Source organism: Aquila chrysaetos, chromosome 5 (genome assembly GCF_900496995.4).
Source record: "Aquila chrysaetos chrysaetos chromosome 5, bAquChr1.4, whole genome shotgun sequence".
In the NCBI taxonomy this organism is placed as follows: domain Eukaryota; kingdom Metazoa; phylum Chordata; class Aves; order Accipitriformes; family Accipitridae; genus Aquila; species Aquila chrysaetos.
Genome location: NC_044008.1, coordinates 39,289,708 through 39,301,653, shown reverse-complemented (window position 1 = coordinate 39,301,653; position 11,946 = coordinate 39,289,708). Strand labels below are relative to the sequence as shown.

The window sequence follows — 11,946 nt, the reverse complement described above, 5'->3', positions numbered from 1 at the left end:
TGGTTCACGTGGTTTCCTTTTCCTAGGAGGTATGATTTTAAATGTATCTAGAAAGCCTCAGATATTGACTCTATTCAAAAATATATGTAAACAGTCTCTCATATGGCTAAACAGATTCTTAATTTAACTCCACTGGTTTCAAAGGCTTTACACTAATTTGAAATAATTTGAACCAGTTTTATCAATGTAAGAACTTCTTAACAGAATAAACAGCCATTCCCAAAGAAGCACAGGGCAGGATTGATTGCCACCTCTTTTCCTCCTTTTCTCCAAAAAAAAGTCTCAACAAAAGGTAGGGAAATGCCTGATTTTTTAGCCTTTTTTCCACTGCTTTGGCCTCTATTGTACGAGGTGCACTGTAGCCAGCAGTGAAAGGAAGAAGGATTCCCATCCGGAGCTGTTATTTTCCCAGGAGCAGCCTCCTGCGAGACACGCTAGTCGAGGGTGAGACGCAGAAAGTGCTGACTCAGGTGCCCACTGGGAAGTGGGTTTCCCCATGTCGTGCGGAGAGCCCACGCATCCCACACACTCCTTTTTCGCCATCCCAGTCCAGCCTCCCTCAATCCAGTAGGGGAGCTCTTAGAGATGCAGCTTTTTTTTTTAATTACTTCTACAGATCCAACCCCGCAAGGGAGAAATAGGAACGTTTTGCATGTCTAACGGGTAAGCAAGACAGCAACGGAAAAAGAAACCTTCCAAACCTTCGGTAGTGTAGACAGGTACAAAACACAACGTGTTTCCCAGCAGGCAAACTTCTGCTAGAAAAGACAGGCGCTCCCCAAGCCCCTGCTTTGCATGCAAGTGAGATTTTCAAGGTGAACTGCTGTTTTTTCTTTAGATTTGGATTTGCCCCTTCCCACAAAACCCCGTGTCTTGACAAGCAAACCTGCAACAAAGCAGCCACAACTCCAGAAGGAGAAAGGATCGTCAGCATCTAAGAGAAAAAGGAATCTTCTTGCTCCTTTTTTTTTTTTTTTAATGTTTATGATGCTGCTACTTTTAAATTCACGGCCGCCTGGTATTTTTTACCGTTAAACCAAGATGGCATTAAGCCTGGCACTGTCAGCTAAAGCCGAGCCGCGGGTTACTTTTGCTCAGCGGCAGGAGTTCTGCAGCGCCAGGGCGACGCGGTCCTTGCAGCCCGGCAGCGGCGGCGGCAGCAGCGGCAGCAGCGGCAGCAGCAGCAGCGGTAGCAGCGGCAGCAGCAGCAGCAGCGGCAGCAGCTTTGCGGCGCCCGTTCAGCCACACACACCCTTGGCAGCCAGGCGTTGCCCTTTTAAGAAGCCCGGGTGCTGGCTCAGGTAGGCAGAGCCTGTGTGCAGTAGTCGCTCCTATGGCAACCCAATAGAATGGGATCGCTTCATGAATATTCCCAGGAGCAGGGGCTGCATGAGGAATAAGTGATGACAGTGATGTAAGCAAGCAGTGGCTGCTGCAGGTTGCAGTTCATTGTGTTATTGGCCGGCAGGTTGAGGAGTTTGAGGCACCCGGGCTTGAGCTTCTCTTTCCGGATGATGTCTGCCCGCCGGGAGACACAGCACATTTGCATCTCGAAGCCAACATGGCAAGGCGGCTGCTGCTGCTGCTGCCTCTCTCCCTCGCCTTCCAGCCAGAAGAGTGTGGCTCTCCTCTAGACTTCTTGCCCAGTGCTCTGGATCTGAGCAGACAGGGATTGCAGTAACACTCACCAAGGGGAGACAAGCAGCAGGTAGCCAAATCGGGACAACGGAGGAGGTGGGGGGGGGACTTTTTTGCCTTCCCTCTTTTTTTTCCTTCCCTTCTGGATGCAGAGCCTGTGTTTTGATGCAGAGCCTGTGGATGCCACAGTCTGGTAAGGAGATGACACGCCAGTCTCCGGTCCCTTCTGCCCCTTGAGCTGGGGGCAGGGGCCTGGGGCCAGTGACGGTTCCCCTCCTTGGGCAGAGCAGGGGGGTCTCTCCCTCTAACTGAGCAGCAGGAGCAGCAGCATCGGCCATGGACAAGCTGCCCCCCTCCATGCGCAAGAGGCTCTACAGCCTGCCCCAACAGATAGGACCCAAGGCGTCGATCATGGACGAGGAGGAAGACAGCGACAAGGACACCCGGAGGAAGAGCATCAGGCTGAAGCCACTGCCTTCGCCCTCTGCTGGGAGCACCCGGGCACTCGGGGGAGACCCCGGCAGAGGCGGGGACCCCGGCCTCCAGGAGACAGAGGCAGGCAGCAAGGGCGGCAAGACCAGCACCAACGGGGACTGCCGCCGATTCAAAGGGAGCCTGTCCTCGCTGACCAGCAGGCACCTCCACGACGCGGCCGAGGAGAAGAGGCTGATCGGCGGTGAAGGGGAGCCGGCTTCCCCTAGTGAGGACAAGAGCCCCCCCGGCAGTGGGGAGCTGGAGCAGGGACTGCCAGCGCCCCCACCACCAGCATCCCCCCCGGAGCCCCAGCAGCAGCCCCCCCGGGCTTGCTCCTCTACCTCCATCAAAGTGGAAGGAGGAGGAGGGTGCGACCAGATCACCCCAGATGAGGAGCAGAGGCTGGGCCAAGCCGGTTTCATGCAGAGGCAGTTCGGGGCCATGCTCCAGCCGGGGGTCAACAAATTCTCCTTGAGGATGTTTGGCAGCCAGAAGGCCGTGGAGAGGGAGCAGGAAAGGGTTAAGTCTGCCGGGTTCTGGATCATCCATCCCTACAGCGACTTCAGGTACAATCCCCCCCTCCTGGCCCACTCATGTCCAGCTCAGACCTTTCCGCACAGCGCACACACCCAGACTTAACTTTCCTTGTTAATTTCCTAGTCAGAGGAGCTGGAGGACACATCCAAGATCTGCTCCAGTCAAACAATCTGCAGGTTTCATTTATATTTAAGCTTAATTTTAGTGTCCCCACACTATTATTAATTTTAAATTGTGTTTTTAAACCAACAAATGTTTTTCGCTTTGGCTTTTTGTAAGGGAAAGCCTCTCCATAAGTTCAGTGTAAATGGGGAAAAACGTTCCCACCTGATGCACAACTCTAGACTAAAAGAGTGGTGTCTGCTGCTTAACTAGTCCTGCATCTCCAGTTCAGAACGTACGGTCTGCCTGGTTAATGTTTCAGTTCCCATTTTCGTACCTGAAAGTCCTCTTCCTTCTGCTTCCCCAAGAGTTAGGGAGGGATGTTGCTACTGTTGCTGTTCTGTAGGCTTCTTACTGCAGCATTGCTTGTCAGGAATTGGTGTGTGCAGGGGATAGCAGCATTCATTAAAAGGGAACTTAACACTTTCAGAGTCTTACAGAGAAAGATTTTCTTTTTTGCATCTGTAGATCCTTATTTGCAAAATTAATTTGGGCAGGGAATAGTTAACATTGTCTTTATGAAAGTAATGGCTTGCTTTCACTCAGATGGCAACATTTCCATGAAGGTTAATAAGGAAATTAATTTGTAAACCCTAGAGCCAATTTTTGTATAGTTCTGTATAGGAGAGGGGTTGTGTTTGGGTATTTCTGAGTAAAGTATTGTCTACTGCACAGGTGAATTGTCCTCTGCAATATGTATGTAAAGTACTGCAATCAATAATTAATTACTTAGTGCAATCAATGGCTAGAGTTTATTGCTTCAACTTTAATTACAACTGGCTTACATCTCACATTTAAAAGCACACAGAAGAAAATTATTCAAACACATATCTATCAAACTACATGATTTTATTGAATTCTTGGACTCTTCAAGAAACCTTGCATTATTCCCTAAAATACAGTTAGCAAGATAATTGCAGGAAGGAGTTCCAGGGTGGATTTCGGTGCCCAAAGACAGAAATGACAGAAACCTCTTGACACTACTTTTTAGGGATTTAGCAAGCAGTCCACACACTTAGAAGATTCAGCACTGGCACTGAACAGATTCCTTGATATTTGCTTGGATTAACAAATGTTATTAGAGGGCTACGTGAATTGGAAGACTGCACTGTCATTTAAATTCAGTGCATTCAAGTGTCCCAGGCGCACAGCTGACCGAGCATATGAGGGTTTCCAGTAGCTACATCATGATACATAGTCCTTGCAAGTACCATCTTATTCAAACTGAGATTGGAAAGAGTATAATATTGCTTCCCAGTTGTGACTGATCAAGTAAAACCTCACAAACACGGTGAAATGTGAGAGTGATTAGCTTTAAAAATAACAAAACCAATTTCATACTCTTGGCTATCGATCTTTGTATTATTTGCCACAAGTCTGGAGTTAAAAACTAACTACTGAGCTTTCTTAGGTTATTCTAGCAAGTTGTTATCTGTGTGTTGCACCCTCAAGGAATTTTGGATTTAGTCTCTGGATTGTATTTGGATTTATGCAAAAGTAGCGTCCAGTTTGCATATCTTCTATGTATCTGTATAGTGGATTTATTCCCTTCCATCTTTATGACTATGTTTTCAGCATAGAACCAGCCTGGCAAACTTAAGTAAAAGGATTGTAGCAGTAGCTGAGGTAACCACCTTGCCCAAGGTGAGATGGTCCTAAGAGTTTATTTTTTAAGATTCCTAGTGAACCAGTGCTTATTCCTTAAAACGGCACAGTAAATTATGAGGTAAGTTTTTATATCTGAGGTACTTGGCTATAGGGCCACTCCTAGCCTTACACGAAGGAATGGAAATATGCAGGGAAGCTTAGACTCTCCCAGGCCAGCTGATCACACTGAGTCTGCTAACACTCAGATGTTCGTATGCATGCAGATATATATGAATACATGTATGACTCGTTAGTATTAATAATAAAATCCTCCCCTGACGTAGCTTTGCATTGGTGTGGAGAAAGCACAGTGAGTTGGATATCTGTACCCTGGTGCAAGACATTCTCTGCTTGGTGTCAGATTCCAGGTAGGCTGATATCTTGCTGCCTTGCGTTTCTTCTAAATTGATGCTAGAAGCCTAGCACACAAATATGTGCTTTCTCTCTACTATTATATATCAAAATCAGATGGGGCAGTGGTACTGATTGTACAGAGAGACATCTGAAGAGCCCAGGAGGAGTTGGATGCACTATGGTGTGGTCAGTATGTATATTTTGGGGGCAACTTTGTTCACCCCTCTTTCTAGGTCACTTGCAGCATATCTGTTTGAATATGAATGCTGCTTAGAGAAAATGCGTGGGCTTCCATGAAAAATGACCTATGAACAATGGCTGCTTGGAAGGAGAAGAGTGGGAGCTTTCCCAGATTCTGTTTGGATTTTGTGTTCCCTCCTTCTCTGAATGCTACTAAAGCATCTGTCTTGGAAAAAACACATGAATATGAATAACATCTTTTGACCTCTGAAATGCAGCAGATTGCACCAAAGAGCAGATATTATCAAAATATATCCTTGACCCAAAGGACTCTCTTTTCTGCTTTGCAAATTACGCAGTGCAATGCGTGATTGCTCCTTGTTATAGATGGGTGCAGATTCTGGAGCTTTAGGATCTTGTAAGAGGCATGAGTCTCCATTATCCTGCACTTTGCTGTCACCAAAGCTGTGCAGCAGCATTTGCTGTACAAGTTTCAAGTTAATAAATATTTAGATCCAGATCATGTTCTCTGTCTTTTTGGAGAAACCAGTTTCACTTCTGAGAGTGAGGTGCATCTCCAGGCATTTTGGTAGAGCTCCAGACTTCATGACTCCTGTCTCAGTACAGCTTGAGATTAGAAGTTTTGAAGGGAACACTCCAGCCCTATTTACTGGAGCTTGATTCTGCTGCGAAATGACATTGGTGTAATTCCTCTGACTTCATGGAGTTGCTGCTTCTTCACGCTATGGGAGAGGAGTTCCTGTTTCAGAATAGAACAGAGGCTTTCATCATAGTCTCATTAAATTATCATTTTAGCATCTAATACGGCTAATTCCAGTGGCAAATCTATGACCCTCCAAGAGTAAAGCAAATTAATATAGATTAAGGCTCTGTTGATTTCTGCTTTTAGTCCATTGTGAGGGGAAAAGACACCAAATGACCTTTATAAAAACCAAACTCAGTGCCCCTGAGTACTCATGACTAATGCAGTGGACTAGTTCTAGAAGCACTTAAAAGGTGTCTTAGCAATTTCTAATGAAAGTAAGAATACTAGCTCCTATTCTGAGGTGCAGATGTATGTGCTAGCAGCTTAAGTTTATTTGCATCTGTGGTTGATCGCACATCAGTGCAGAGCCAAACTATTTCCTAGATCAAGATTTATCTGCGACTTTGAAAGCTTTTTCACTGGGTAGGTAGAATTGTAATTTATTGCTTAGAGGAAGCATTTATCCAGTACAATTGGTTTAATAAAAAAATTCCAGACAAACAATGATCTATCTAGTTTGTAGCTGACTGAAGCATACTGGTTGTAGGTGCTATCCAGAATGGCTTGCAAAAAAGTGTAGCATGCTGCTTTTAGAAAGGCCTGAGAATGCATACACGATCCGAAGGACCAAAATAGTCCAAACAGTGGATGTAAATAGAACTGCACATTATTCACTGCCCAGTAATCTATTAACTTCTTCACAGAAAAGAGAAGCTGCTACCTCCTTGAAAACAATGGAAAATATTCCACTCGGTAACAGTCCCAGCTTCAGGTTTTAGAATTTTTCTTTTCACTGTTCTCCCTTACTTGTAATACTTGTCTGCAAACGGATCCTTTTTTTCATTTGCTTCCTCTGCCAGAGCTCCCTATCTGCTTGGGAACCTGGGGAGATTTCTGTGGCACCAAAAGAAATAGACACTCAGGTGCTATGTATAAGGTAGGGGAATTCCTGAAGAACAAAATCATTTGCTCCCCTTCACGCTGCTCCAGACCTCTAAGCAGTGTCATTCAGACTGCCTCTCATGGGGAATCAGTGGAATTTACTAATTGTAGTACTAAATACTGAACCCAGTACCATTGGTGGGACTGAGCAAAAATGGGAAGGATGTGTGTTTACCTTTTCCACTCCCCAGAGTAGAACTGATTTCCAGAGTGCCACAGGGCGTGCTGCTCTGTCTGTGGAGATTGTTTTCATTTGTAAGATTTTCACTATTTTGTTAGAAGTATAAACATTTTGTGAAGCATACAGCACTGCTTACTGACTTTGGCAGTTCACTTGGGGGGTGTTGCTCTCCCTGCTCTCAGACAGTAACGCCCTTTTCTGTACCTGATGCCCAGAACGCTGCTTCTTGTGCTGGCCTCGCTTCATGCCTATCCACATTCAGAAGCTGCCCACAAACTCTGAACTTATGACTTGTCCACTGCTCATAGCAAAGTAAAATGAAAGCTACCCATTGTGTGAGCCTTATGTACAGCAAATTGAAATTCTGGTTCAGTGAAACCTCTGCTTAGAGGGAAAGGTCAGGGAAACAGTTGCATTAGTAGCAGAACCTGTGTCTGTTGTTAGAAACAAACACAAGTGCAAATCAGGCACAGGTTTATTGGTAGGCAGCTCATCTTCTTTTCTTGTTCATGCTGATGGCAGTTGCCTCAAAATAGTATGGGGACACTGCTAGCTGAGGGAGGTGAGATGCTTTCCTGAAGTCAGATCTTGCTGTGTTGACTGCAGCCAACTCTCCTGCTAATTCCCAGGCCAGTTTTGCTGGAGCAGAGTGAGGGGATCCAAACAACAAGAATATGAGGGATAATCCAAACCCTGCTGAACAGCATGGGTTGGATTTCTGTTGTCTTCAGTGGACTGTGAATCAGGCTGCAGAAGAAACATGGTTTTGTGACCATGAACTAAGGGGACCAAACCGGTGCAGCCGTACTTCCCACGTCCATGGCAAGTCATCACATGCTTCCTGCCCTAGTTCACATGTCATGAGGCAGAGGATAAAAAAATCCCACACTAGCCAATCAATGTGGGGATATAGTTTTCTGTATGAGACATGTTCAGATGCTACAAAAGGCAGTGTTTCAAAACAGGAAGGTCTCAGTAAATGAAACACCTCAGTATATCACCATGGTATGTTTTAACACTATAATCATATAATATTATGGTATTTTCATGTATGTTCACATGCAGAAAATGAGAATAAAGAGTATAAATAAATACTAAAGCAAGCACTGAGATTTAAGAAGGCGCTAATTAAGATTTTCTGCATAAATTTAATTCAGGCCCTTCATACAAATCTCTGCCAATAGATGAACATATTATCTCTTCCACAGAAACCCATGCCTCATTCAGTGCACACAGGGATGGTTCCTTTGTGAAAAACTATTTAACATTTTCTCCATCTCTCCTTGTAAGATAGCATACCATATTTATTATATCTTATTCAGATCCTATTCTGAAAAAAAACAGGTTAATTTTCTCATGGCCTTTTTTTTCTTTGGCACTTATAAAATATTCAACTATAATAGCAGTAGATGTTCATTTTGCTTCCTGACACCTTGGCTAGGAAACTGGTACTATCATCCCCAGTTTATAGCAAGGTGGTAGAGACTCATAGAGATTAAGGTCAAAACCATTCATTAACTTGGTGTAGTCAATTTGAGGACCTGTTTTGCAGAGTAGGTAGCATTACACAGCATACCTTATGTTCAGAGCTCTGCCTCTGTGGGTGCTTAGTAAGGGATCAAACACCGCTGTGACCCAGAAGACAAGGGCTCAGAGATAATGACTACCTGTTTTAAGAGTAATGGGTGCTTTAAAAAGATTGGGACATTCTGATTTGGACCATTTCTTAGACTAGCTTGGTGAGCAGCCAGACTGAGAAATAGGCATGCCTATCCCACCCACCCTCTTCCTAAGCCTCTGATGTTTGTTAGTTTATTTGTCGTTGTAGCAAAAAAAAAAAAAAAAAATTATAGCTGTAAACAATGACATAGTATTCACCCAATAATATTATTCTAATTACAGTTTTGAATTGAGCGATTTGCCTAACACCTCCGCAGGAACTTTTTGGCAGAGATGGAATCTCCAGGGCACCGCTCATCTGCCCTAGCCATCACATCTCATTCTGCAGTTCCTTATCTCTTTTATTGCAAACCTTCCAGATTGTGCAAGAAATGAGCTCCTATAGAAAATCTCTTTCCTGCACACATCTGCCTCAAGCCCTTCCTCTCATCTTGAATGAAGCATGAATTCTATGGGAAGAACTGTTTTGAATCATGTAATGACTGTAACATAATATATGCGTACAACTAACCTCCATTCTGCTATTTCATAACTTGAGCTTTTGACTTTGCAGTCTAATTTTTAATACAGTGTTTTTGTACAGTTGTTAAGGTTTTAAAAAACAAATAAATCCCTATCCTCATCATAATAATATCTCTGGATTTATTAACAGGTATGGATCTTTTCAAGGATATGCTACACTGCCCTCTGCTCTGAATTAAGCACTGCCTGGAGCAGGTAGTTACAGCAGAGAAACAATGATGCACCAGGTTCTTGGGTTACTCTCCAGGCTTCCAAGGGAAATAGACTCTGCTTATTATAAACTTTCTGCTTGTTTTCTCCCCAGTGCCTAACCATGATGACTTCTGCCCCACTCTGTCCAACCTGTTGTTTTCCCCATTGCTCACTTCAAGTTTGTGTTTCTTATCCCACCAGTCCCATCTCCATTTTCCAGGCTTCTCGTGGCAGGTTTCTTGTCCAGCCGGTCCTAGGTCCCAATACCCAGCTTATCATCTGATCACTGTTTTCCACCTTGCCTTAGTTTTTATTAATGCCACTCCTGCATTACCCCCCCCCCCCCCGGCCATGTTCCAGTTGCAGTATGTTGCTGTTGGCACTTTACTCAGTCCGGTTTCCTCCCTTGCCAGTCTCCATCCTTATCCTTCAGATTTTTTTCTGGGCGAGTCTCCCCAGATTAGTTTCCTTTCCTTCTATATATTCTTCCTTGCTATCGTCCCTCTGACTCTTCAAAGAATCTCAGTTTTCTCAGTTCCTGCTTTTCTTCCTGATTTAAGAATGGATCATTTTGCCTAGTAATTTAAAACCCTTCGACGTGATCCCTCTTTCCATTCTTGGACACTACCACCTCAGCATTTAGACAAACTCTACCCATTTTTATTTTTTAAACTTGAAATATCTCAGTCTTTGGAGCTAAGCATTTAAAATGATGAATTTGTATAGAAGCACAATCTCCACTGCATTAGTGTGAAACAGATTTTATTTATGGGAAAAAAATGTGTTTTCTAAAGGTGTTTATTGGTAGGCACACACAGAGTCAGTGTAGGACTTTTCAGTACTATTATAAGCAGGTAAACTTAAGCTTTCAATACAGTGTTACTCTGGTAAGGTAACTGTGCTAGTGCTTTCTGTTGCACTGAGTTTTTTCTGCTGTAGAGTCACTGCTGCTGCACTGAAATCCATTTATTATGCAGATAAAAGAGTGATCTTTGTCTGGAGATAACATAGTGTCATTTTAGCTTGAAACCATTGAAATTTGTCTTTGTTTCTGATGTGTTATGAGCATCTCATTAGCAAGCCCATGAATCCCTCAGTTTGCTCTTGAAACCAACTATCTGAGCTCTCATCTCTGCCAGAGCATAGATTTCTTCCTTTCTCTTATTTTTGAAAGCTGTGTTGGTGCCAAGGCAGTTATAGGTCAATTGAGTTATTGTTGGTTCTAATTGGCACTCTAACAAGCTATTAAATCAATTTACCTACAGATGAATGTCACTCAAAAACAAAGGTGCCAACTCCTTTTCTGTCTTTGAGAACTTCAAAAAAACCCATTTCCACTGATGAGTATAAGGGAAAGGCCAGTCTGTAGGGAAGTGACTAGTGAGAGCATAAAATTTTACCCCTAAATGTTTATGCCAGGAGGTCTATGGCTGAACAAGGTCCAGGCTGTTCCTGTGTGTGGAGGGATGAGACTATTTCCAGAACTCAAGGCCAAGAGGAAGAATTAAGAAAATCACCAACTCTGACAAATGCTCCTATATCCCTTCCCTGGTTTGTAAGAGAGCATAGATTTATTTCCATGTGGAGAGACCTACATCCTCTTCTCCTCCTTTATTGGTTCTCAGTGTCCCACACGCGTTCCTGTGACTGCTGGTGCAGATGTAGTATCCACAGCCATCTTTCAAATCAGGCAGCACCTGCCTGGTGACATCATTACCTTTTTGGTGTCCAGTGACCTATAACTTCATGAGATTTACTTGCTCTGTGTTGCAGAAGAGTCAGTGTTATTATGGTGAATAGGGTTGATTTAAGTTCTGTTTTGAAACATTTAGATAAGCTCTTCCTCTAGCAGCAATACAGTGCTTATTCCCACATTATCTGGGAATTTCTTAGTGAGATGGTTGTAAACCAGTCACTTTTCACCCTACAAGTCAGGACAAGGTTTCTTGACCAAGCAGCACTGCAAGTTCATGTTGGGGTCTCCAAATCAAAGCTGCTTTATATGTGACAAGCAGTAAGAACTGCTCAGGTATCCTTGCTTAAGTGGGCAATTTTTTTGGTAAGCACAAGGCAGATGAGAACATAGCTTGGCTCTGTGCAGTTCTACAGCTCTGCAGTGCTGACAGCACTAAAATCAGGGTTTTGTCAGCAGACAAAGCAGTTAGGACTCCAGTAACAGAGAAGAGAGAGCAGATGTGTGCTGGGCTAACAAGGTGCTATTATAGAGACATTTTTCTGCCCCTTTTCCGTGTTGAATGGTTTGCTACCTGGGAAGTCCCTTTACAAATTGAAATTATTCATTCCACGCAGTATATTCACAGTGGCTGACATCAAATATGGTCACCCCGTGCCTAGTATTAGCACCAGACTGTAGTAAAACCAGGCTGTTAACTCCTGAAGAGACGCTGCATGCAGCAGGGGAAAACAGTGCTGGTGAGAGCAAAGCAGATGAGCATCCAAAGGGGAATTCCAAGGTCAGCTTGAGGGCCCACCACTTGGACATTATAGGGGCACAAATGCTTCCCCAGCGATGCGCAAAAGCTAATCTCTTTTGTGGTGACTCGTCCAAATGTGCTAATTAAGGATTTAAATCTCTGCCTCTTTGGATGGAGAGGTTGTCTGTGTTTATGCATCTATTGTTAAAGAGCTTAGAGGCAGGAGAGGTGCTGCA

The 11,946-nt window shown here is 44.0% G+C and overlaps 1 protein-coding gene across 1 annotated transcript in view; it reads left to right on the top strand.

Moving 5' to 3' along the window:
- The first annotated feature begins 1,174 nt into the window (after positions 1–1,174).
- HCN4 (hyperpolarization activated cyclic nucleotide gated potassium channel 4) overlaps positions 1,175–11,946 on the top strand; it is a 108,120-nt gene continuing 97,348 nt past the window's right edge. The window contains exon 1 of the mRNA XM_030016365.2: positions 1,175–2,678. Within this exon, the coding sequence (XP_029872225.1) occupies positions 1,975–2,678 (704 nt within the window). The 5' untranslated portion in view covers positions 1,175–1,974. The remainder of the gene's footprint in view (positions 2,679–11,946) is intronic.